The sequence below is a fragment of the Coprinopsis cinerea genome, assembly GCF_000182895.1.
Source record: "Coprinopsis cinerea okayama7#130 chromosome 11 map unlocalized cont3.11, whole genome shotgun sequence".
Taxonomy (NCBI): domain Eukaryota; kingdom Fungi; phylum Basidiomycota; class Agaricomycetes; order Agaricales; family Psathyrellaceae; genus Coprinopsis; species Coprinopsis cinerea.
This window is the reverse complement of record NW_003307534.1, coordinates 504,073-527,869: the sequence shown is the minus strand read 5'-3', so window position 1 is coordinate 527,869 and position 23,797 is coordinate 504,073. Positions and strand designations below refer to the sequence as shown.

The window sequence follows — 23,797 nt, the reverse complement described above, 5'->3', positions numbered from 1 at the left end:
ATGCGGTAGGGTCTCGGGCGGGTGTCCCATGGGGAAAGAGCAGGCAGAGACCTGGGCATGCACCGATTGGCGTTGCCCCCTGTTGCCCTGCGTTGCCGGGCTCTGAACCAACTCGCCTGTTCGCATCTGCTGTTGGGAGCTGTTGGGTTTCGTTCTTCAACTTGGTTTCTGCCCCGACTTTCGATTCTCCTTCCCCTAATGGAAGGCGCCAATAAGCGCCGTGGATTAGATGTCCAATGGGTGGGCTGGTCTCGTTGAAGCTAAGAACTTGGCACAGTCCGTAGCAACAACTGGTCCCTGCCAGCGGGCCACATAGCACCTTCCCCAGAAGTTCGTTTTCCAACAGCCACCTCGAATCTGACCCCAGTTGCCATCTCCGTCTTCATTCCAGAGAAAAATGGGCGGCCCACCACGCGATAAAACCAACATCCGGTTCGTCCAATGGACGACTGCAAACCTCGGTCCTCCCCAAACCCGGTAAACAAACTTTGAACGCGCCGCACGAGGGTGGAACCGTCCATGCAACTTGAAGTCGACGAAACTAACTTGAACGCGTACTCGCCTACCTCTGTCGATCCCGTGGTTAGCCGGGGGTCCTGATGATCTAGGCCACGCAGCCGAATGACTCAAAGCACCATGCCAGTCGCACCAGATGCAACTGGCAGGGGCGCATGTACGCATCAAAATCACGTCCCAGGCGGGGCGCCACGTTGGAGCCGCCTTCAATTTCACGGTGGTAACCTCACGGCAGTGATCTTCCTGAAGTACGATGCTGGAGCTGGGCTTCGCGTAAAGGAGGTGACTCAAGGAGAACGTAGAGGCGCTCACCTACACCCTTGCCATCCTTGAATGGCGGCATGGCCTTCCAGCAGAAGCTTCGGCGGACACAGAATCCCTGGATCCGAGGGCACGCGGCGCCCACAGACGCGTAAATTATGACTCGAGTTAATTTCGGCTCGTAAATGAGTGTAACGCGTCACGCGTCACAGTGGGCGCAAAGAAACTTCAACAGGGTATTTAGAGCCCCAGTCGCGTCGGTCAGTCGTTCAGATACCCATCGATCCTGTTCCCTGTCTGTCTTGCAACACCTTTCTGTCTCCTTCATTTCAATATGTCTACTCCCCAACCCAGCGACGATGCGAGCCCGGTGCCCCAAGTCAAAGGCGCTGAGGTCCCGAAACCCGACCTGGGAGTACGTCTTGACAGCCTCACTGCTGTCGTCGATCTTTACTCACTTCTATCGTCTACCAGGAGGAGCTATCCGACGCACTTGAATCCGACTTCGACTTCATGGGCAAGCATTACTTTGCACGTGCCTACCCCGACTACGAAATGGCCGAATACAACAGCGGCGAATGGACGCGCAGGTGGAAGGTCAACATTGATTTGGGGACTGATGCCAATAAACGTGCATCCTGCTATTTTGATTTTCCTCTTGATGACTACAAGGTTGACGAAGTCCTGGAGCACGCGTCCCGGTCGCCCTTTGGTATGGGAGACCAGAAGGTTGTCGATACAAAGGTTAGGGACACATGGGAGATTGACGGCTCCAAGGTCAAGTTGAACGATCCGTTTGCCGAGTGGGTCGAGTACAAGGTCTTGACGGATGTGTGGAAGGGCCTGGGAGTTGCGACGCCATCGACGAAGCCGCGATGCGAATTCTACAAGTTGCTTATCTATAAACCAGGCGGACAGTGAGTGTATTCACCTAAGCATACTTCATACATTGAAGTCTGATTGACATACCTTTCGGTCCACAGCTTCCATGCTCACCAAGAGTACGTCCGCCCTTATTGCGCAGTCTGACATGTGGCACTGACTCGTGCGCAGCACCCAGAAGGCCGAGGGTATGTTTGCGACTGTTATCGTCCTGCTCCCTTCCGAGTATGAGGGCGGTGAAGTAAAAATCACGCATTCCGGAAAGACCGATATCATCGACCTCAACTACATCTCCAATCGTGGCATGGCCATCATGGCCTGGTATACCGACGTCCTCCATGAAATCAAACCCGTCACTTCAGGTTACCGTGTCGCACTCTCATTCAACATCATCCACACCTCCCCCAACGTCCCCACTCCCACTTTGAAGGTCCCCACACAGCTCACAGAAGACGACAAGACCGCAAAGCTGCGGGCCGTACTCGAGAAATGGGCAAGGAATGGTTTCCCAAAGAAGGAGGCATTCCACGCCGGAAGGGGTTATTACGATGTCATAAACCCGCCGCCATTCTTTGCGTACATCCTCCAGCACGAATACAGCGAGCGCGATCTCTCTGATGGGATGTCGTGTCTCAAAGGCCAGGATGCGCACAAGATCGGACTTCTCCTCGCCCTCGCCAATGAACTCGGCTTCAAACTCGCCTTTGCAAACCTCGAGATCGAGGTCAAGGGCTGCGCGGATGACTACGATAGGTACCAGGAATACTGGTCCAAAGTCTACCAGGAGCGACAAAGGGAGAGAGAGAAAGAAAGAGAACGCAGACGCGCAGCTGGTGAGGAGGTGAACAGCGACGAGGAGTCGGAAGATGACGAAGACGACTATCGAGAAGAGCATTGGTACGGCGCGGTATCGTTCTGTTCTATATGGGAGACCAACTACACTGTCTCCAATGTCGTCGATCAAGACGGCAAGTCGTTCTTGGCGGAGGATGGAAAGGAGAATGAGGGAGAAGCGGAAGAAGGGAAGAGGAAGACGAAACGGCGAAAAATTGAACCAGTTTCGCTTGACCCGGGTGACTACCTTGTCATCCCAAGGGAGTCTGTCAGGGATGCGAACCCTACTGAGGAGAATTACGAACGAGGATATATGGGCAATGTGGGTCTTCGAGTCCGCTGATTTGTTCCGCGTTGCATATCCGCTAACCGCTAACTGATGGTCCTAGGAACCCGGAGACTTGACCCACTGTAAGTTGTCGTCCATGCACTCTCTGTAGTCCTGACTTATAACCTTTGACAGGGTATCGCCGTGCCGTTGTCATCATCTACCTTCAGCGAGACGAGGAGGCAGTTAAGACTGAGTTAAGGGGAGAGCGTAGTTAAACTGGCCACCTCCGATAAGTTCATGGACGTCATAGACCTAGTTCCTTGTGTAGAGTGCCTCGTAGTGGCACGCGCACGAATCTTCTTTTGCTTCGTTTACCTCTTATGTTCTTTGCTATTCCCAATGAGTGACAGCCTGCGTTTGTTTGAATCGAATACTACGTCTGCCTTTCAGCTATTCTTTACAGGTCGCCAAGTCTGTACTCCAGTACCTCAATAAACACTATCACCCAATTAATCCCAGCTCTAACGAAATGTTGCGTTTCAAGGTACAGGTCCATAATAGGCGTGATGAACTATTCCCCTCCGTTTGGCCTCCCTGTAGACCTGTGGAACAAGTTCCTCTATCACCAACTGTCGGTACGACCCTTGGTACTCGTCATCCAAATACACATCCAACCGAAACTTCTTCAGAGTAGGTGACTTCACTGCCAGCGCGTCGATCGGGCGGGTATAAATCCTAGGGTCGAACGTTGGCGTTTGAAGATTGGGTAATAAGTCAGATCGAAACCCGAACGGCGAGAGTGTGAGCTCGAACACTTCGAGTTGGCGCCATGGAAGTGATGTAAGCGTCGCCATTAGTACAGGGAAGCAGCTTTCCACCGTGGTTTCGTATGGTGGTTGGAAGGCGAGAACGACGCGACGCAAGGCAGCCATTGCACTGAAGTCGATGGCGTGGTACTCAATGTTGAGTCGAGTAGGACCAGGCTGGAGGATTGGAATTGGGCGATAGGTTAACGAGGTGAGGGTTTCCCGGCACACTTCGAGAACTCTCCTAATCCCATGGTTGTTGTTCATGGAAATGGAGAGCGTGAGGTCGACAAGCGACCTGAACAGCCCAATGTGATCCCTCGTGAGTATGGTCAGTACACCGTCATTCCCAGAATACTCTTCAATATCAGACAAATCCAGGCACGTCAGGGAAGCGTACTTCTCTGGATGGCCATCTTGAATCGGTAAGCTTCGTTTGCCTTCGAGTATGTAATGGCATGTGGTAGAAACAACCTTGAGTGATGGGTGGTAGATCCAGGCTGAGAGGGGAACCGAGATATTCTCGGTTGAGAGCGAGTGGAGGGAGCGAAGGGAGCACACATGCTGAACGGCTGACTGAATTTCTTCGCCTACTTGAAACCACCAAGATTGTCGTCCCAGACGCGTGTCTCCACCATCGCCGCTCCACTTTATTTTGAATACGGTAACGTCCTTCAATTTAAGGCACAGATCTAATAAGGCGGGTCCACACGCCTTGAGCTGGTCCAATGCGCTGGTTGCCCTGAGGGGGGAGGATAGCTCGAGGTGCTGAACGTATAGGGCGAGTTTGGGGTTGATTTGTATGAGGTGAAGGAGGCCTCTGATCTTTGCGGTTTCGTCCAATCCCAGCGGCGTGTTCCAGTCGGGTCGTCCAAAATCGAACACTACGACACTGAAAGCCAAAGGGCGAGTTTCGTCGTACCAAACTCGCGACACCAAGGCACCGTTACTGAGGAACCGTGCCAACTCTTTGGGATCAAAAGTCGCTTTGGCTGATTTAACAATTTGAGATATAAGCTCTGGTGGGACGCGGGGAACTTGGGTCATTGTTGGAGGCAGCGGTGGTTGTGGGCGAGTTTGACTTTACATACAGGCCAAGAGTGTGAACTTTGTCCTTTTGAAACTCGAGGCTTGGCTGACGACATGATCGGCACGCGATTCAACAACTTATGGTGACCTGATGGTATGGGCATTGAGGCTCTCCATTGTACGTGCTCTACGAGCTATAAGCTACCATGGTCCCAGGTCAGAACTCGAGACAAGAGAACGACGACGGGCATTTAAATAGGTGGATGCTTACGGCATCCATCAAATCGTTTAAACGCGTCGACGCGACGTCCATTTTGGCGCATCTCCTTTTCTTCACCACAATCTACCATCCAACTCTGCAACACCGTATTTTCATAGCTATTTGGCGCCAATAATAGGACCTGAAGTAAGAAGGCACGGCCCTGAGGACTCAAACCGACACGAAAATGTCTGGTGAACCTAACGCTGCTTCTGACGTGTCGAAGGGCGAACTTTCCTCCGCCTCGAACTCCGTTATCACCGTCGATACCCTCGTCGCGAAATGCCTCCAAGAGGCTACGCCGCAGTGGAAGCATATGCCTAAGCCTTCCACCGACTACTACTCCTACTCTTACCTCCACAGCGGGGGATCGCAGAAGGTACAGCGTGTCATCCGCATCATCGATCTGGCTGTCAAAACCTCCAACGACGAACCGTCCAAAGTCGTTCTAGCCGAACTACTCAAGGAAACAGACGCGGACGCCCAAACCGAACTCCCGTACAAGTTCAAAAATACTTACCAACCACTCCTCAAAGGGCTCAAAGACACGCTCAAGAAACACAACATCGACCTCTCCACCCCTCCTTTCGGCAACGTCATCCGCCATCTCATTCGACTCTATCTAGGTTCCATCCTAGGCTCCAAACCTGCATCGGCGAACGTCAACCTCAGGAAGATTGGGTGTGGGAAGTGCAATGAGTGCACGCAGCTCGACGACTTTGTCGCCTCTGGGAATTCCAGTACACAGTTCCAGAGTGTTCAGAAAATTCAAACGCACATCGAGTCGAGGTTGAAGACTGCGCCAGACTTGGTATCGTACGAGACGCTCAAGGGCCGGTCTCCGCATGTCTTGAAGGTGAAGAAGGGTCCGGCTGTGGTAGAGATGGCGAAGTGGGAGGCGAAGGTCAAGGAGGCGAGGGAGTTTTTGGAGGACGTGGGGAGCATGGAGGATGTGAAGATGCTGATGGGTCAGCAGGAGTATGGGAGGGTGGAGGAGGCGCTGAAGGGCGAGAAAGCGTTTGATAAAGTGATCACCTCTGCAAAATCGCCAGTCAAAGTGGCGCGGGGAGTGAAGAGAAAGCAGCCTGATGAGGCGTAGAAATTAAGCGCCCAAAGGTTCTGCGAGTCGTCGTCGTGACGTTCTTCGATCTCATTTGGAGTTCTTCGAGATATTTATCACCATCCTTTTTTTTTTCTTACTTTACTTCCTACCTACCCCTTGGCAGCACCCCCATAGCTCGTATCTATAGTTGTGCGGGCGCTTAATTGTAATCTTACACCCTGGTAGCTGTTCGTAAATCAAGCCTCTGATTTACGAACAGCTACCTTACTCTTGATCACTCTTTCCGCCATTATATTTGTGTGGGTGCAACGACTAAGACCCTCGGAGCTCAGTGCATGTCATGAATCGAATAATTGTCAATTCGGATATACGTACACACGTTTGCGGATCAGAACTTATCAGAGCCGGGCAAGTCGGATAGCCTAGAGGGCATACTACTAGTACTATGTGGAACCCGTCGTCGCGACATCTGAGCGAGGTAGTAAGTGGAGTTGTGAAAGGTGGGGTCAAACCTGTAGGTACTCATCCTGGAGAAACCAGTGGAGTCATCGATGGAGAAGAGGCACAAGCCCGTGCTCGACCATGCGTTGTCCATCAGCTCGACGGCCCTGGAGTTCTCGTCCATTGAATGAAACGTCAGACACAAACACACTCAGAATTCAGGACTTTGGAGATGTATACACAGTTCGTAATTGTACATTGTTACTTAATTTCAAAAGGGAGGGTAGTAGGCACTTGATAACCACACCATTGGTCTCTAAACGCGAGCGGCGATCCATCGAGCAGCGTCGGGGGTGTCCTGTTTCAATGCAGGTCAGCGAGGAGAGTCAGCTATTGTGGCAGGTAGCACTCACCGATCCATAGGTAAAGTGGGGAGCAAGGAGGGTAGGAAGGCCGGCACAGATGAGGTCACCGACGTTGCAGTAGGTCTTCCTGCGGCTTTGGAGGCCACCGGGGAGAGCATCATCCCTGTATGGGTCACCGAAAGTGACGACACCAGTGACTCTCGCCTGGTCTGCAGCGGAGAGCTGGCGAGCAGCGAGGTGGGTGACCTGGGCACCTTGTCTACAGGCGAGTCAACACCATGGAACGCTGAGCTTTAGTCACGGAACGTCGGAACTTACGAGTAGCCGGAGATGAAGATCTTGGCGTTGGGGCAGCGGGACGCGGTTTGGGAGACCTTGTTTGCCATGGTGCGGGCACCACCACGGTCGCCACCAGCGAGGTAGCCGGAGACGAGGGCGGGGTAGTCAATGCCCTCGAACTCGACAGAGTCCCGAACAGCGAGCTTGACCGCTGCACTGAGGCCAGGACCAACGACGGTACCCAAGGTGCCGACTTCACCGGTTCCACGAGCGAAGAAGACGTACACGTCCCTGCAGAAGAGCTGGCGGGACTCGAGCTCTGTGACTGGGGCAGCGAGAGCGGAGACGGCGCCGAGGGCGAGGGTGGCGAGAGTGGTGAACTTCATCGTGGAGGTGGGTGAGATGGGTGATAACCTGAGTAGCTGATCTCAAGTTGGGATGACCGAGTAGGCTGAAGATTACTTTTCGCAACTTGGATCCCTTTTAAACCATTTTGCCAGTGGTAGAGGCGGCCGCGAGCATCGCTGCCAATGTTGCTCAAGAAGTGTCCGGGAGGAGAGAGCGTCGCGAGCGGATGGGAATAACACCCGGTAATGGTCATGTGGGGTGCCCAGTTTGGTGTCGGGGAGGATGGATTGGGACACCGAAGTAAGCCAACAGTGCGCATCCAATTATAAGCCTTGGAATACTACTTGGAATGGCAGGAGATTGCTCCCAGACTGGCACAGGACTCAAGCTTCATCATCAGTTGCCCGGGTGCAATTGTCTGGCTGCTCATCCAATCCTCGTTCGCGCGGGGTGTACGGTGAAATGAATACTTAACGGATATACGGAAGCTCTGGAAGCGGGTGAAAGTCTAAATGTGAAGTACATGCGAAGGAGAAACAGCTTCCAGGATGGTACTCACCACCTCTCACCACTTGGAGAACACGTCTCGAGAAGAGTGGTCGAGGAACGAACAAGGGACTACTGGTCAGGTGATAGCGGTGGCAGCCGCAGTGCACCTTTACGCAAGTACAAGTGGCCATGGACAGCTTCCATGGTCTATGGGCGGCTGTACTAATTTTGCGTACACGGAACAGGAGTCGACAAAGAGTCCTTCTGTCGATGATCATGAATAGGGGTTTGCTTGGCGCCTCGAACGCGGCGCGTCACATGCCTGGGAAATCACGCGTCATTAAACAGCGCGTCGGCCACATGACGTGACCAAGATTTGCCAACGGTCCAGTGGAAACTCTTGATCCAAGACCACAACGACCACAACGACGACCGCGACGGCGCCCAAGACATCGACCACAACGAGTAGAATGTCCTTCCAGACGTCGACGCCATCGTCTACGCCGAGCTCCTTCGCGTTCTCCACGCCCCAGACAGGGTTTGGGACACCACACAACGGAAACGCAATTCCATTTTCCTGGGGAGACCAAGCCAGTTCTCCTGCGCCGGTGGCGACGACGAGCTCACCATCATGTAGCAATGAGGCTGCGAAAGCGTCGTTTCGATACAGGAATTACAGACCAGCCAATTCCAGCCCGCTAGCCCGACTCCCAAGCGACTTTGCAGACGTGGACGACATGGACGACGACGACGATGACGACCTGCGTTCCGGTGGACACGAACCCTCATCTCCACTTAACCGCGTATCCATGTTCAACATCGGGTCTAGCGGCACACGCGACGAGAACGAGTCGCCCCTTTTCCAGCGCCGGCGTGCGCAATACAAGTCCATAGGGTTGGGAAGTCAAGGTGGCAGGAGGACAAGTGGCTTGGCGGCTAGCTCTCCGGCGTCGAGGACGTTTTCTGGGCCACCTATCGCCGCTTTGTTTGCTTCTGGAGCGACGCCCGAGGATCCTCAACGAGCGTTCTTGAGGGAGAGGTTCAAACAGAGGTGTTTCGAGAGGGCGGCGAAGGCGAGGGAGAAGGCTGTCAAGGCTAAGCGGAAGGGGGAAGGTTTCTTTGATGTCGAGGGTGTCCAGACGAAGTCCAAGAATCGGAGGAGCAAGAGAAGGATGAGTGCAGATGGCGATATTGGGATGGAGGGTGACAGGGAGGATGACTCGGAGAGCGACGACGAAGAAATCATGAATGACGAGGTAGGTCTCAGTTGTGAGCCGCAGAAACAGTTGCTTAACTCGTATCTAGCTCTTCAAGAGAATAATGCAAAACGTGAACCGAAAAATCCAACACTCGTACCGCGTTTCGTACCAAAACGAGGTTGGCAGCTCGTTTGATCCTGACATGGAAGACGTTGCTCGGTGGGAGGAGGAACTGAAAGGCACGTTTCCCCAACTCTGTCTATTCTTCAAAGACTAACTATTACCTACGCTAGCTCCCATTTCAACTCAGCCCAATTCGCAACCTACTACCTCTTCGTCCTCCACGGCCATCCCGCCCAGCTCTTCTACAACCCACACTGAAGAAGACTTCCCGGAAGACGAAATTCCCGACTTATCAGAATGGGAAGACCAGGAACTCGAAGCATACGCAGAGGAATACGCGAGGGTGATGGAGGAGGAGGCGTACCAGCAACAGCAGGCCCAAAGCCACCAGCAGCCGAAAACGCCTTATAACCCCGACGACCTACTCGCTGGACTTGAAGGTGTGCCCGAGGAAGAGCTATTCGGGACGTGGAACTGGGAAAGCGATGGCGAGGGTGCTGGAGGGGATGTCGAGATGGACATATGATGTCCATTGTTCCCTTGCACGCTTTACTGTGGGTGCGCCCTTTGCGAGGCTCATGCTGAGTCGTCGCTGGACATTACTGCTTTGTCGAGTCGCCATGCTCGGCGTTGCATATCGGTTGCTCGAGAACCAAAAGGAACGGAGCCTAAACGCGCGCCGTTGCACTCGGATTGCTTATTGTACGTGTATCATATTTCTCGCTTTTGGTTGGTCGAAATTGCACATATCAATCACGGATTTTCGTTTTGGGATCTTCGGGCTTGAAGGGCATCGAGGGGCACCGCCTCGTCATGGACTTTGTACGGCAACAGACGAAGGTGGCAGTGGAACTTGCAATTGGTTTGCGTAGGACCTTGACCATCGAGGCGCGACGATCTTGAAAGCTGTACGACCAACTGCGGTTTCACCTCGCCTTGACTCACATTTTTTGACCTTTTCTTCACACCATCTGCCTGGAGCTTGCCACTTTTGTTACCGCGGTATTGCCTTAAGTGGTTTGCTATGCAGCGACAATCACTGCTCTGTGGACGCCCGGGTAACCAGACGAAGTGCTGTCAATCTGCATATAAGAGACGAGGATGATTTCACTTCGGCACCCCTATCGAACATGACTATGGAACCAGGACTCGGCGGACAGCCCAACGTCCCAGGAATCAGCCCAACCCCGGGTCCGAGCTCATTCTCTGACACCACGGGCCTCATCCGTGCCAGCGGCCCCTACTACAACGACCTGAAAACCACCATCGCCTCCCTCTCGCATGCTTCGTCACATCTTGAAGAACAGACAGCTTATCTGGAGGAGATGGAGAAGCGCGTAAAGATTTCGGAGGTACGCCTTGCGGAGGCGATATCGAAGAGGAAAGCGGCGGAGTGGAGGTTTGGGCAGGTCACGGAGAGGACGGAGAACGCGACCGGGATGTTTGTGAGGAGTGTTTTTGGGCAGAGAGGGAAATGGGAGGAGAAGTTGAGGGAGGCGGAGAGGTACGTTGGCATCTCACGTTTTCGCTAAGACGGGATGTGTGCTGATTGATGCCTTCAAATCGTTTAGGGGCTACATGGAAGCCTTGCAAGAGGAGACGATTCGAAGGGAGGATAGGACGAATGTGTTGATGCTCCATAAGGAGGCCCTTGTAGCGGTGCGGGCTTCAATGGCATTCTATTCTTGAGAAAGAATTGCTCATGATTTTTTGGTGACGACAGCGGCAAGACCTCCAAGAGAAGATTGAACGCCATCACACCCTGCAACGAGACCTGAGGCGGTTCTACAACGAGGTATTCTCGGGGTCTAATCCCGGTACGTAGTATGTGCTTCTCTGCCATCTGATATCGATGTTGCTCATCCACACCATCCACGCCATTTGCTAGAGTACCCTGAGGAAGACGCACTAGAGAGCGAGGTTCGAGATTTGGAGAGGCAACTTGAAAAGACGAAGGAACAGTTGGATAGCGATAACAAAGTGGTCGCGCTTCTTGAGAAAGCATCCGAGGCTATGATCTGCGCCGTTGCCTCCGTAGAGGATGCGGTGGGTGCCTCGAGAATCGGTGAGTAACGGCATTCGTGTGCTAAAATGCAGATGGGCTGACAACGTGCCTGTTGCTCCAGATGTAGCCAAAGCTATGAAGAATTCCTTTTACATGTAAGCCATAGGCCCTGGCCCGTCAAGACGCGTTTTCTTACCAGTACTATGACTGCAGCTCCAGCATTTGGCCGAAGCAGAGAGGTTTGGCACAATGCCAGAGGTATGTCAAGGAGGCGAAGAAGGAGGTGGACAAGGCTGTCGAAATCTCCTCAAGAGTCAAGCCTTTGAATACCAAGCAGGTGTCAGCATCTTCCACAATTTCTGTACTGAAGCTGATGAGTGATGTTCAGCGGTATCCCGCCAGACGCGGTCAATGTCATCTTGAACGACTATAGGTCGGACGAAGAGTTGCACGAACGAATCAAGGATTATGCAGTAAAGGTGGAGCTGGCGAATATTCACGTACGTCCCTCTTATTCCCGGTCTACCGAAGGGAGGGAGAACTGACGACATTGCACTGCCAGGTGAAGGAGCAAAGACTTCTCGCAGCTCAGAGGCAGGATGCGACGTACGAGAAGTTCAAAGAGTTATCGAACGAGTTGGGGAAGAAGAGTAATGAATTACTCGAGCTGAGGAAGGAGATTGTAGAGAGGGTGTTAGACCCGGAGTGGAGGCCTCCTGTGGTTCCGTCATTCCCTCCCCCCGAGTACGATGTAGTGAATGCGACCATGGATGGATTGAGTATGCACCAGGGTGAGCCTCCTGACCTCGATGATGCACCCCCAGTTCCAACGGCGATTTAATTGTATTCCATATTGTAACTAATTACTTAAGCCACATTATTATGACATTAATGACACGGTTGAACTTGGAGACCCCCCTGGAACCCAACATGAACACGATCAGATCCCCAGTTAGACGCCCAGGCGACTGTTTGTTCTCAAGGACATTGCCAAACAAGGTTCTCAGTTGTGGAACTCATTCGCAACTCATTCGCTGTTTGCCAGTGAACGACCACTTCGCCCCGATGTACCCAGAATTCAAGATGGACCACCAAGAGCCTGAAAGTGATAAATTCATAAGCTTCGCTTGACCAACGTGTCGATAACGTTCATGCAATGGGGAAAAGAACTTCCTGGGGGCTGGAGATTGAGAGTGCAGGTAAGTCGACGACGTCGCCCTTGCCAGTGAATATTGATGTATAGAAGTTCCTCAGGGTGAATGAACGGGTACGAGCTTAGACAAAGACTCAGAAGATTGTGGACTCCACCGGAAGGACGTCAGCCTCGCAGCTTGGACCTTCACCTGCACCACTGGTCAGGATCCATTTGCCCCCATTTTCGTCCCTATTCTAAGAAATTTGGTGTCGACCACTGTGGGTACGGTATTCGAGAAAGAGGCAAGATTCTTTTGCGGTAGTTCTGCGATACTATTCGTGACGTCAGGATTGCGGCTGACAGTGCCTGGGGTGCCCGGTGCACGGAGGCAGACTTGCTTTGGTCCGTCGCCACGAGGCTCGAACAAGGGTGGCGGTCAAACATCGACAACTGGGGGCATGGCAGAGATCAGTTTTAAAACCGCTTTTTTACGTCCATTGCGTGCTTCCTCTCCCCAACTAGTTGACGCGCCATTTCGCCCTCGCTAACTTAATCGTCTTCGGACTCTTGACCTGCTTCTCCGAGTCTCCGATGCTCTCGAGGCGACACAAAGCGATTTTGGTTTCCCTGCCCTGCACTGTTGCGTTCTTCTATCTTCTGGCCTCGACTTTCACAACCTCTGTTTACCTCCAAGACACCATACATCGCCTTGGACCCCACCTCACGTATGCTGGCGACGGAATATGGGGGATCAAGACGTGCTTCGACTCGGCAACTGGGTCAGCCAACAGCGCTCGGCCGATGGTGAAGGACGGGCAATACCCTTCGAATGGAGTTCTTGAAACGACACAGCCTGTACCCGGGACAAATGGATTCAACGTATTCGACAATCTTTACTTGTTGAACGGAACTCTCTACGTTGTCACATCCAACCCCGATTTGTTTTTGCCTCGAGACCGCATCCTATCGCGACCTGTCTTTCCCGGGGATCCCAACACTGACAACCAGCCAACCGACAAGGTGGGGTACCTTCTGCTGGCCCGAGATAACTGCGCTTAATCCACACCACAGGAACTACAATTCGTATCTCCAGGAAAGGCCGAATCTCTGTTCTTGCAACGCCCCGTTGTCTTGAGCGGACCCTCGATGCTGTTTTACGACTTGGATAGCTTTATCAATGTATGTCGTGATCTTCAGGCAATGGAGAAGATCGCCTAACGTCCTCGGCTTCCAGCACTTTTACCATTGGTGGGGGGAAGTCGTTCTGGGATCATGGAGGGTCTACTCGGCATTGTCACCGAGGGAAGGACCAGTCGAGCTTCTGCCGCTTCCCCAGCGATTTATTATGCCGGTACATCCTTTTCCTAGCCGCATGTGGCCTCAAAAGCTAACTTGTGGTTGTTCTAGTTTATGTCGAATGGGAATTGGCGAGACCCGCCTGGCCTCGATGCACCACTCATGCGAGCCGCCTTCCCAAACGCTGCCATCGAGCAAGCAGACTATTGGCAAGACTTGATAGATCTTCAGGTTCCTGTTGTGTTTCAGCGCGCTGTCATAGCCAACCGAGTGGCGTCCTCCAGCCAGTGGGTTTCATCTTCAATATCCACGTGCTTGTACATTCTGACCCCCGATACAGCCCTAATAATGCCCAGTGGTTCAAGATGATTTCTTCAACAATGGACGTGGAAGCTCCCGAAAACTTTTTCGAGCCTGTTCGAAAGCGGATTGTCATGAACTTACTCGGGGATCTTCCGGTGATCGACAATGACGGGTTGGTTCTTTCTCCGACGGGGATGGCCTCAGATAAACCGGTCGTAACCTACATATCAAGACAAGGAGGGGGACGAAGGCTTGAAGCGAATGCTCACGGAGCTTTGCTTGTGGTGTTGGAACAGTTGGAAGAGGATGGGATCTGCGAATTACAGGTTCCTCGGATGGAGGAACTGACCTTATCTGAGCAAGTTAAGCTCGCTGCACGAAGCACGGTGAGTAGTTCTTCTTGTTTTCCCTGCTGCCATGCTAATCGTCGATGGAAGATTATACTCGGCGTGCATGGCAATGGCTTGACGGTAAGCAAAGCTCGTTTCATATCGCCCGGATTGAAATTTCAATTTATGTAGCATCAACTTTGGATGTCCCCTTCTCCGAGATCCACCGTGATAGAAATATTCTATCCCGAAGGCTTCCTATTCGACTATGAAATGTTAGCACGGAACATGGGTCACAAGGTACAGTTCAAATGCTCCCCCGTATGACCTTTCGCTGAATCGTATTTGTCGCCGTCTCGATAACTAGCATTACGCGATATGGAATGACACTTCCCTTACATATCCGAAAGGCTCTTACCATCACATCGAGTGGAAGGTCAACGACGATGATTTCCAGGGATGTGAGTGCCAGTGCCTATAAATTTAGGCGCCCTGCTCACAATCCTCAGCCTCGATACCTGTTCATGCACCCCTGGTTGCAGATATAATACGAGAGCGACTGACCAGGCCCGTCTCTTAGTTACCGGAAGTTTCGATGTTGCACGGGCGGTCAGAGTGTATAATTTCGATTCCCTACATGTCAGCTACGCGCGGGTCCTGAACGTTGAACACCATGCCTTCACACAAGCTTAAACTGCCGGGTGCCTCGGCTATAGTAGGGGCGCGGGATTCACGGCCACTCTATGTACCACCCTCCGGTGAGACAGGGCCTTGCGCAATTGCTGTGCAAGGTTTCGATGCAGGTTCTATCGGCTGATCACGAATTTCGTTCCCAGAGAGAGAGCGCCCACGACGTAATCCTTCCGAAGCTCCTCTTTCGACTAACCGTCTGATCTAGCGACTGACCATGGACTATTCGACTTTGCCTGGCCTCACTCCACCCTCGGGTTCTCAGTACCCTGCACCTAACTGGTCATCTGATTACGATGCATCTCCTGTACCATCAACAGATCTTGCCAGCCGCGTCCTCCCTCACGCCTCTTACTACATTGAACTAACGACCACCCTCGAATCACTCGAGAATGTCCATAATGAACTGGAGGGACAAAAGGAGTACTTGGCAGATATCCAACGGCGATTATCAGCATCAGAGAAGAGATTGAAGAATGCCGCGACGGCAACGCGATACGCTCAACTCGAATTCAGGATGCTCAAGGAACATTCCGGGATGGATAGATTCATGGCGAAAATGTTGGGAAAGGGGGATAAATGGGAGGCAAAGGTACAAGAGCAAGAAAGGTATGTATGCTGGTATCTTTCACGTCCAAACCCGTGCTGATATTTCCCGAGATTAGAAAATACTTAGAGGCGTTTCAGACAGAGGCTTCGGAGAGAGAGTACAACGAGAACGTTGAGCGGTTCCAGAGAGAAGGGCAGGCAGCTGTGAGTATCACTCCGCGCTTCCGAACGGACTAAGGAATTTCGACCCCGTTTCAGCAAACAGATCTTGAAGACAAACTCAGAAAACGAGGCCATGTTCAAAAGGATTTGGAACTGTTCCTTGATCAAGTATTCCTTGGACCGACGCCAGGCATGTTTTGATTGCACTCTTTCGACCATTCGAAGCTTATTGCTTTATAGCATATCCTGAAGAGGATCATTTGGAGAACGAGGTCAGAGAGCTGCGGCAAACACTGGCGGAGACCACAAAGAAACTACAGCCAGCCTCCAAGGCCGTCGAGCTGATGGACAATGCATGGTCGAGCATGGCCTTGTGCCTCTCCTCCATCGACGACTCCATCGGTTTCTCCAGGATGGGTGCGTACAGTTTGAACCCGCCCTTCCCAACCTCGCTCACTGCCGTGCTCAAGCAGATGTCGCGACGACCGGTTCTAATTGGTATGTCCTCAAAGTTATCAACCCCTCATCTCGCTTCTGATTGAGCGTTGATGCAGGGGAGCGGCTAGTAAGAAGCGCAAATCTGCGGACCAGGCCGTGAAGCAACTTGCGGAGGCGGAGAGGTTTGTGACACAAGCCATGGCGCTTTTCCCGGCCATCAGACCAGTCCACGCGACTGACACTACCGATGGGTGCGTTTCCCTCCCCTGAAGTTGAGCGATGAGGCTCACATAACTCACTGTTCTTAGATACTGCTTCACGTCTCCAAAGTTCTTCCTAGGCGCCCACACAAGTGATGCGTTTCACAACAGGATCAAGAAAGCTTCGATATACGTGAACGAAGTGAAGGCAAAGGTACGAAAATGGCATTAACGTTTACATCCCCAGAGGCTCGTTCGGGTTTACTGACGGATCCTGTGCCCAGTTGAAGGATGAACGTGCGCTTGCTACGGAGAGGAGAGACAAGCTATCGGAAGAGTTCAGGATGTTTTCGGCGCTTCTCGAGATGCGAGAGAGAGAGCTCTTGGACTTGCGCAAAGGCATAATCGAGAGGATACTGCAAGGAGACTCCCGGAAGGCGTCGCAGAAGCCTCCAGACCTTCCCATCGGACCAGGCTCCAACTTCTGACGTTACCGCAATTCCACAATGGAATCACAGTAGCGTGTGCATTCCACTTCATTGGGCATTACTGACTTCTTCACGCTCTGGTTCATTTCTCGGATGGTCCAGGAGGTGTACAACAGTGCTTTCTGATCCACTGCCAACTGGCTGTGGCCACGCAGTGCATTTTGACATGCTTATGATGTTCGGGAGTAGCAGACAGGGCAGTAATAGCTTCCTTCCATATGATGCGCCGGATTGAAGGAAATGCCGCGCCTAACTGAGCTGTTTTATTCCGTCATGAGTGTAGATGTTTTAGAACTTGATCGATATTAGTTGAAGACGCAACTTATCCAAGATTCACGGTGCTTCTTGTATCGTAGGGCTTGTTTGGGCGCTCCGTGACTGAAACGGGGTGCTACCGACCTTCAATCGATCTGGACTGCTCTGAGTAAGCTCACACAGCTCAGGTCACTCTCCAAAATGTGTAAGTATGGCTGTGATATGGTATAAAGCCTGGCATTTTGTGTCCGTCTCAATATTTTCAACACATCCTTTCTGATGGCCACCTGGGACGAACTTCTACCCGTGAGCCCAGCGAGCTTAGCTGCCGTGATCGCTGTGGTGGGGGCTTCACTCTTTTACTGTCGTACCAATAGACGCAACAAAACCGACAATATTCCAACGCTGCCGACGTGGTTTCCGTGGATCGGTATCGATAACGCCTTACGCCTGTTCTTTAACCCCACATCCTTCCTGGAGGAAATGAGGTAAGACACCTTTAAGGAGCCTTATTGAGTCTTACCGCCAGAAACTTATGCGACGATGTCAGAAAACAACATGGGCCATTATTCCAGTTCACAGTCCTTGCGTCTAGGATAATAGTGCTACAACATCCGTATAATCTGCGTGCCCTCGAGCGCCAGTCCCGAGCGCTTTCGGAACATCTTCCCATTGAAGTCGTGGCTAAGGCCTCCTCCGAACTCCCCAACCCCAATCGCATCACCAATGCAATAATGACCACACTATCGCGGATTGTAGAAAAGGAGTTCTCGTCGGGACGAATGAAGGTCACTGGACTACGGTCACGGTTTCACGAGGCACTCGGGAAGGAAATGGATCGACTGGTTCAAGCGCCCAACATTAACACGCAAATACCGTTATGCGAATTCATTCGTGAAACCATTTATCGCGCAAGTTGCGTCGTTGTATTCGGCCCCTCGTTTCCCATTCAGACCTATGCCGACTTCAAGTCCACAGGGGGTCAACTTGACTTCCTCTCGACGTGGGCTTCTCGCATGCCTTGGTCTAAAGCAGGTGGAGCCCGGCGTAGGGTCATCGAGGCCATCGCGGAATACGTCCGTCCATGGTGGGAATCGAGCGGAATGTCCAACGAACGGCAGATCAGTGACTTCATGGTGGAAAGTCTCACAGCAATGAGGGAGTGTGGGCTGTCCCTCCAAGAATCAGCCAGCGCCATCCTTTGCTACCTATGGGGATTCCACAACAACCTGTGGTTTCATCTCTATTGGACGTTCGTTCACATCCTCGCGGACAATGAAACCCTTACGGCAGTCGAAATTGAGGCCAGAGATTCGGGGAACCTGGGCAGGAGGTCCTTAATCCAATCTGCCATATGGGAGGCGATGAGGTGGCCGTATCTTCCACAACAGGTGCGCCGTGCCAGCGAGGATCTCAACGTGTGTTTGGAAGGGATATATTACTGGATCCCAAAGGGCACCTGGATCCTCAGCAAATCGTTCAATCACGATTCAAGAGTCTATGAAGACCCCTTTGAGTTCAAGGTGGACAGATTCTACAACAACCCCTCCTTACCCAAGCCAAAAGGCTTTGGGGATGGCGTCCATACTGTAAGTCCCTCATTGGTTTCTCCGGAACAAGCTGATGCTCAGACCATTTTCTCAGTGCAAGGGAATGCACTTCGCTCTGCATGAGATGGAAGATCATATCGTCACGTCCTTTCGCAAATTTGATATTAAACTGTTAAAGCGGAGCAGGGGTGACAGAACCATTCCGCAAAGCGAGGCCAACGCCATCCTCCCCGACATCAGCAAGTTCGAGGATTTTACATTAGAGCTTCATCCAAGAGCTTGAGAATCGTTTACCTAAACATGACTGTTATTCCACGCAGGCCGCCTCTGCCCCTGTAACAGGCGTCAACTACTGACTCCTACCTTATCTATCTCTCCTTAAGTACTTCGCGGCCAAAAGGTCTGTTCACGTTACCTAAGCTAATAGACGCCCAAGCCTTCCTAAAAAGGATAGCCGTGTTACCCGCCGTGCCAGCTCGCCGTAAAACCATCATCGCTCTACGAGAACCCATACTACAGCGCTCTGATCACAAGCCCGATGAAAGCGATAAATACTCCGTGTTTGTAAGCTTAAAAGGTACACTACAAATGTCCGACTTTACTCCAATCGCGCATTGTAGCGAGATTTCATCGGAACTGGCTTTCTAGAACAATAGCTCTCCTACAGTCGACGGATATCTAGCCACTGGATGGCCGGTGCGAGCCTGGATAGGTGAACCTCGAAGGATCTTTGAGCCGCCCTCTGACAGTATGCATGAGGTAGTATGTACTCGGTTTGGTTGGATCACAGTCATCTTAAAGTGTCGCCCTTTTGGGTTTTCCACTGATATCTGGGCGCTGAATTGAAAGTTGTTTCAGGGATTCATGTAACATCATCCGACATAAAAGAGACACATAACCATCTTACTGCTCTAGGAACATAGCCTCACTCACCATGTCTGACTCCAACCCTTTCCTCCTTCTCCAACATGCGTTCTCCGCAATGGTGGACTCAGATTACTCCAGAGGTGAGTCGTGACTGGGCGATTGAGATATATACGTTTTTGGGGAGGAATTGATGTGTTTAACAGCGGGGGCGGTGACATTTGTGGTTTGCGATATTATTTCGCACTTTCCAGAAGAGGTTCGTGGACGTTTCTAGGTGAATACAAGACCCTAATTGATATATCGGATTGCAGGTCAAACACATATGGCAGTAAGAACATTCCTGAGTCCTCACTCACCTTTGGCGACGACCAAGTGACGCCCCACAGGAAGAAGTGGACGCCTATCAAGGTCCTGTATATCATCGCAAGATACTATACCTTGCTATTCTTGGTGTGAGTAATGTTATCACAACGTCCTCGTATATACTCGAGGCTTACTGCAGTGACATTTAAAGTATTACCTGGGGATGTAAGGGAACGGTCTGCCTTGTAAACCGAATTGTTTTTGACGACATGTTTCCTGCGGAAATCTTAGTCGACAGGCAGCGACAAACAGTTCAAGTGAGTGGGAATTGCTGTCTCCGGAAAGCTACAGCTCAACTTGCATTTAGTTGTGAGAGTCCAGTGGTGTTGGAGACTCTTCCAGGAAAGACTGACTTTACATTGGTAGCTGTAGGCAATATTACTGGTTTGTCGTTTTGTGAGCCGTCCAGATCCGTCATTTCCTCGTCCTATATAAGAAACTAATGACCAGATGTCTTCGTCATAATTTCAGCGGTGGATCTATGGTGTATATCACAATCGTCAACGTCATTTTTATCTTCCGAACATATGCCTTGTACCATAGAAGTCTTAAAGGTAGGTTTCGACTGCTCCTTGATCGTGCCTGTAATTTTCGCCTGAACAAGTGCACTGTCCGTCTTATAATTATCGACAGTGCTGATGTTCTTCTGTGCCACTTGTGCCGGTGAGTAGCCAATACCAGATTCCAGCTTACAACCTACAAAGACCTGACCGTCTACCTTTACAGTCGAGTTCTCTGTACGCTTCTCCCTTATTCTTCCTGCAAACTCCAGTTCAATCCCGACTCATTATCCCATCAGCTCGAGATGTATGGTACTTACCTGACCGGGAAGGGAACGTCAGCAAGTGCATTCATTCCGCAGCTTCCCCAATGGAAGGGGTGCGCTACCTTTGGTGGTGACGCTACCGCGACGCTCTTCTGTTGGTACGCATAATTTCAGTACATTTTCACCCACCATGATAACTGTGAATGTATCGACAGGGTCCCTTGTTTAATCGGCTCTCGTAAGTCAACTCTCTCAGACCGTTGAGCAACTCTCATTATCTTGGGGCCAGTCTTGTTCTTCTGTGCGACGATGAACAAGTTCTGGCACTCACTTAGGGGTCCCTCGGGACGTTGGGAGTTGAGCACCCTTGAATGGAAACATGCTTCCCCGGCACTCTCAGTGTTCTTCCGAGATGGCACTTACTTCTATTTTCTGTGAGTACCGCTTATTCCTCGTCTAAAGGTTCTTGCTAAGCAAAGTGTTAGGACGACGAGTAATATTATATCCTTTACAAAGTATCGAAGGCATACTTATACTATATCATCCCACCAGCCATGATCTCAATTGCCACTGCTCTGAGTTTTGCCCACAATGGGATGTACAGTCTATGTGCTGTTCCGTGAGTCCAAATCTTTTGTCATACGTGCAGCACTGGAATCACATCTCTTCTCACTTACCAGATGGATTTACGCTGTTTATTCCTTCGCGGTGAGTATCATTGCCTCTCTCTTCGAGCCAACTGTTAACGAGGATGTCTATTAGGGTGCTCACATGGTCCTAAACCTCCGAATCGCAGGAGACAATGGGGCCGCAACCGAGCACTTCATCCTCAGCAGCCTTGAAGCCCGCCGAGGACCTGGCGAGAAGTCTGGTGGAGAAGCATCAACTACGATTGACGCCTCAAGCACGGGTTTCACTGGAACCACGGGAACTCGATTCACATATGCCTACTAGTTCATAGGCATAATCTGTCGTACATGTACGCCAAGGTATCAGATAATTACACATGTACAAATGAATGTTCTGAATGCGCACCATGGGACTCTCCGCCAGTATATGTGTGTGCGCGCGCGCGTGTGTGCGTGTCGAAGGAAAGGAATGCATATCTGCCTGATGATAATATCAGAAGGGCTATAGGAGAAACAGATATCCCCCTTGATGGACAATGGAAGCCTTCCATAGCTGAGTTCGCCGATGGGCGCCCAAATTCTGGATGTTCCAGATTCTCATCCGTGGCATAGTTGGATAGCTTGAAGTACTCCGAGTGAACTTCCATGATTCTGGGCGCTGGTACTCTGTGGTTTATGACTGATCTAATCATACAATGGAGTCTTTGGCAGTTTCTAAGGTACGTCCCAAGTCCGCTCTAAGTGGGAAGCATTACCAACCATTGAGAAATAGAAGCCGTGCTCAGGGAGCCCTTTACGATAGAATTCATGAGTCGCGCCGTTAGACCTCCAAGCCCGAGCACTGAGCGTGTGTATCGGACTGGGGCAATTTGAACCCTGAAGTTCTGAGGCTGTGTTAACCGTCTTATCTCGACTTTCGTCCACTTCCATCCTCGTAATGTCTAGCTGGGACACCCAATATACGATTCTACCCATTGTCGTTGCGCTGGGGGTAACCTTGGGACTGTCTTCCTACTTCCGAAAGTGCGCTCAGCGTCCTGACACCATACCGACCATCCCAACATGGTTCCCGTGGCTAGGCATAGACAACGCCCTGCGCTTTAACAAAAACCCTACCCTCTTCATGGAAGAGATGCGGTGAGAACCATTGTACTTCATTAAACGTTGGTAATCGCTCACCAGACGGTCTGGGACCCTTTCTTCAGTGAACGCCACGGGCCATTGTATAAATTCACCCTATTTGGGACGAACATGGTCGTCTTGATGCATCCGTACACCCTACGCCAACTGGAACGACAATCGAAGGAGCTGTCCCACCATCTTCCCACTGTCATGGCCGCCCAGGCGGCCTCAGGCCTTGCTGAGGTCGATCGCATTGTCGACGTCATGTTCAACGAACTCACTCCAATCACGGTCAAAGGCTTTTCCCTCCAGGGGATGAAGACTTCGGGTCTCAGAGAGCAATTCCACAAAGCTCTTGAGAACGAACTGAACGCCATCACCGAGCCTCGGACCATGTTGCTTTCCGACTTTGTTCGGCGCACCCTCTATCGTGCAAGCTGCATGGTCATGTTTGGTCCAACGTTCCCTATCGACACCTATGACCGCTTCAAAGAAACCATTCCGCAGCTCTCGTACCTCTCATCGCGTTGGTCTCGCCTACCCTGGTCAAAAGCGGGTAGAAACCGCCTGGTGATCCTCAACTCCATTATTGACTACATCCGCCCATGGTGGGACTCAGATGGAGAGGAAAACAAGGAGCAGATCGGCGAAATCATGCTCGCAGGACTCGTCGCAATGAAAGGGTCAGGGCTATCCATATACGAGGCCGCTTCCGGGATCATGACTTTCCTATGGGGAGGGAATGCCAACATTTGGTTCCATCTCTACTGGATGCTCGCGCAGATCCTGCTTGATGGCGAGGTGTATGACGAAGTAGTGCGGGAGGTGAGGTGCAGTTCAGGTGTGACGGAGATGCCCCTTCTGGACTCTGTGATGTGGGAGGCCCTGAGATGGCCATACACCCTGCAGCAGCTTCGTCATGCCAACACAGACCTGAACGTGAACTTGGACGGAACTCGCTATTTCATTCCCAAAGATTCCTGGGTGATCCCCAAAGTGCTCAACCACGACTCGAGAGTGTACGAGCAGCCATTCGAATTCAAACCTCGACGTTTCCTCGACAATCCCTCACTGCCAAAGCCCAAGAGCTTCGGAGATGGGTCGCATATGGTGAGCTCTATACCTCTCCTCAACGACGACCTTGCTCACTCTGGAGTATTAGTGTAAGGGGATGAACTTCGCCTTATATCAGATGCCCGACTTTGTCGCCACATCGCTTCGACGGTTTGATATCAAGCTGGTGAAGCGAAGCGGGAAAGAGAGGAAGATCCAACAGAGCGAAAGCAACTCTTTCCTACCAGACATCAGCAAATTTGAAGAGTTCACAATCGAGGTGATTCCAAGGTCACATCCCAATCAACCTACACCCTGAGTCGACTATAATGTATCTCGAAAAATATTTACGATGTATTCTTGAATAACGTAACGATATTCGATTCGAGCGAACGCCGGCTGTCATTGGGCATAGCAAAGAGGGGGTAAACG

General features: G+C 51.6%; 11 protein-coding genes across 11 annotated transcripts; 9 read left to right on the top strand and 2 right to left on the bottom strand.

Annotated features, from left to right (window-relative positions):
- Positions 1-1,111: 1,111 nt before the first annotated feature.
- Positions 1,112-3,039, top strand: CC1G_09671 (hypothetical protein; the record flags this gene model as incomplete). Its single annotated transcript, XM_001839716.2, has 5 exons — positions 1,112-1,192; positions 1,252-1,694; positions 1,831-2,815; positions 2,883-2,904; positions 2,957-3,039. The coding sequence occupies 5 exons, from the start codon at positions 1,112-1,114 to the stop codon at positions 3,037-3,039; spliced, it is 1,614 nt and encodes a 537-aa protein (XP_001839768.2).
- A 264-nt stretch (positions 3,040-3,303) lies between these two features.
- Positions 3,304-4,617, bottom strand: CC1G_09670 (hypothetical protein; the record flags this gene model as incomplete). Its single annotated transcript, XM_001839715.1, has 1 exon — positions 3,304-4,617. The coding sequence occupies one exon, from the start codon at positions 4,615-4,617 to the stop codon at positions 3,304-3,306; it is 1,314 nt and encodes a 437-aa protein (XP_001839767.1).
- A 428-nt stretch (positions 4,618-5,045) lies between these two features.
- CC1G_09669 (hypothetical protein) lies at positions 5,046-5,957 on the top strand (the record flags this gene model as incomplete). Its single annotated transcript, XM_001839714.1, has 1 exon — positions 5,046-5,957. One exon carries the CDS (start codon positions 5,046-5,048, stop codon positions 5,955-5,957), a length of 912 nt encoding a protein of 303 aa, XP_001839766.1.
- Positions 5,958-6,678: 721 nt separating this feature from the next.
- On the bottom strand, positions 6,679-7,392 carry CC1G_09668 (cutinase; the record flags this gene model as incomplete). The annotated part of the gene is made up of 3 exons (XM_001839713.1): positions 6,679-6,720; positions 6,776-6,986; positions 7,046-7,392. The coding sequence occupies 3 exons, from the start codon at positions 7,390-7,392 to the stop codon at positions 6,679-6,681; spliced, it is 600 nt and encodes a 199-aa protein (XP_001839765.1).
- A 921-nt stretch (positions 7,393-8,313) lies between these two features.
- On the top strand, positions 8,314-9,691 carry CC1G_09667 (hypothetical protein; the record flags this gene model as incomplete). The annotated part of the gene is made up of 3 exons (XM_001839712.2): positions 8,314-9,099; positions 9,149-9,299; positions 9,336-9,691. 3 exons carry the CDS (start codon positions 8,314-8,316, stop codon positions 9,689-9,691), a joined length of 1,293 nt encoding a protein of 430 aa, XP_001839764.2.
- Positions 9,692-10,295: 604 nt separating this feature from the next.
- On the top strand, positions 10,296-12,011 carry CC1G_09666 (hypothetical protein; the record flags this gene model as incomplete). The annotated part of the gene is made up of 8 exons (XM_001839711.1): positions 10,296-10,669; positions 10,737-10,824; positions 10,889-10,982; positions 11,054-11,230; positions 11,292-11,325; positions 11,384-11,509; positions 11,559-11,670; positions 11,733-12,011. The coding sequence occupies 8 exons, from the start codon at positions 10,296-10,298 to the stop codon at positions 12,009-12,011; spliced, it is 1,284 nt and encodes a 427-aa protein (XP_001839763.1).
- An 885-nt stretch (positions 12,012-12,896) lies between these two features.
- Positions 12,897-16,760, top strand: CC1G_09665 (hypothetical protein; the record flags this gene model as incomplete). Its single annotated transcript, XM_001839710.2, has 13 exons — positions 12,897-13,325; positions 13,377-13,484; positions 13,540-13,656; positions 13,713-13,888; positions 13,942-14,290; positions 15,132-15,532; positions 15,659-15,676; positions 15,731-15,789; positions 15,875-16,051; positions 16,105-16,132; positions 16,189-16,323; positions 16,381-16,486; positions 16,557-16,760. The coding sequence occupies 13 exons, from the start codon at positions 12,897-12,899 to the stop codon at positions 16,758-16,760; spliced, it is 2,307 nt and encodes a 768-aa protein (XP_001839762.2).
- Positions 16,761-17,294: 534 nt separating this feature from the next.
- CC1G_09664 (hypothetical protein) lies at positions 17,295-18,848 on the top strand (the record flags this gene model as incomplete). Its single annotated transcript, XM_001839709.2, has 3 exons — positions 17,295-17,503; positions 17,566-18,604; positions 18,660-18,848. The coding sequence occupies 3 exons, from the start codon at positions 17,295-17,297 to the stop codon at positions 18,846-18,848; spliced, it is 1,437 nt and encodes a 478-aa protein (XP_001839761.2).
- A 651-nt stretch (positions 18,849-19,499) lies between these two features.
- CC1G_15667 (hypothetical protein) lies at positions 19,500-19,888 on the top strand (the record flags this gene model as incomplete). Its single annotated transcript, XM_002910191.1, has 4 exons — positions 19,500-19,572; positions 19,636-19,688; positions 19,744-19,760; positions 19,819-19,888. 4 exons carry the CDS (start codon positions 19,500-19,502, stop codon positions 19,886-19,888), a joined length of 213 nt encoding a protein of 70 aa, XP_002910237.1.
- A 1,227-nt stretch (positions 19,889-21,115) lies between these two features.
- Positions 21,116-21,515, top strand: CC1G_15666 (hypothetical protein; the record flags this gene model as incomplete). The annotated part of the gene is made up of 3 exons (XM_002910190.1): positions 21,116-21,180; positions 21,242-21,269; positions 21,324-21,515. 3 exons carry the CDS (start codon positions 21,116-21,118, stop codon positions 21,513-21,515), a joined length of 285 nt encoding a protein of 94 aa, XP_002910236.1.
- A 612-nt stretch (positions 21,516-22,127) lies between these two features.
- Positions 22,128-23,684, top strand: CC1G_09662 (hypothetical protein; the record flags this gene model as incomplete). The annotated part of the gene is made up of 3 exons (XM_001839707.2): positions 22,128-22,327; positions 22,396-23,422; positions 23,475-23,684. The coding sequence occupies 3 exons, from the start codon at positions 22,128-22,130 to the stop codon at positions 23,682-23,684; spliced, it is 1,437 nt and encodes a 478-aa protein (XP_001839759.2).
- Positions 23,685-23,797: the final 113 nt, after the last annotated feature.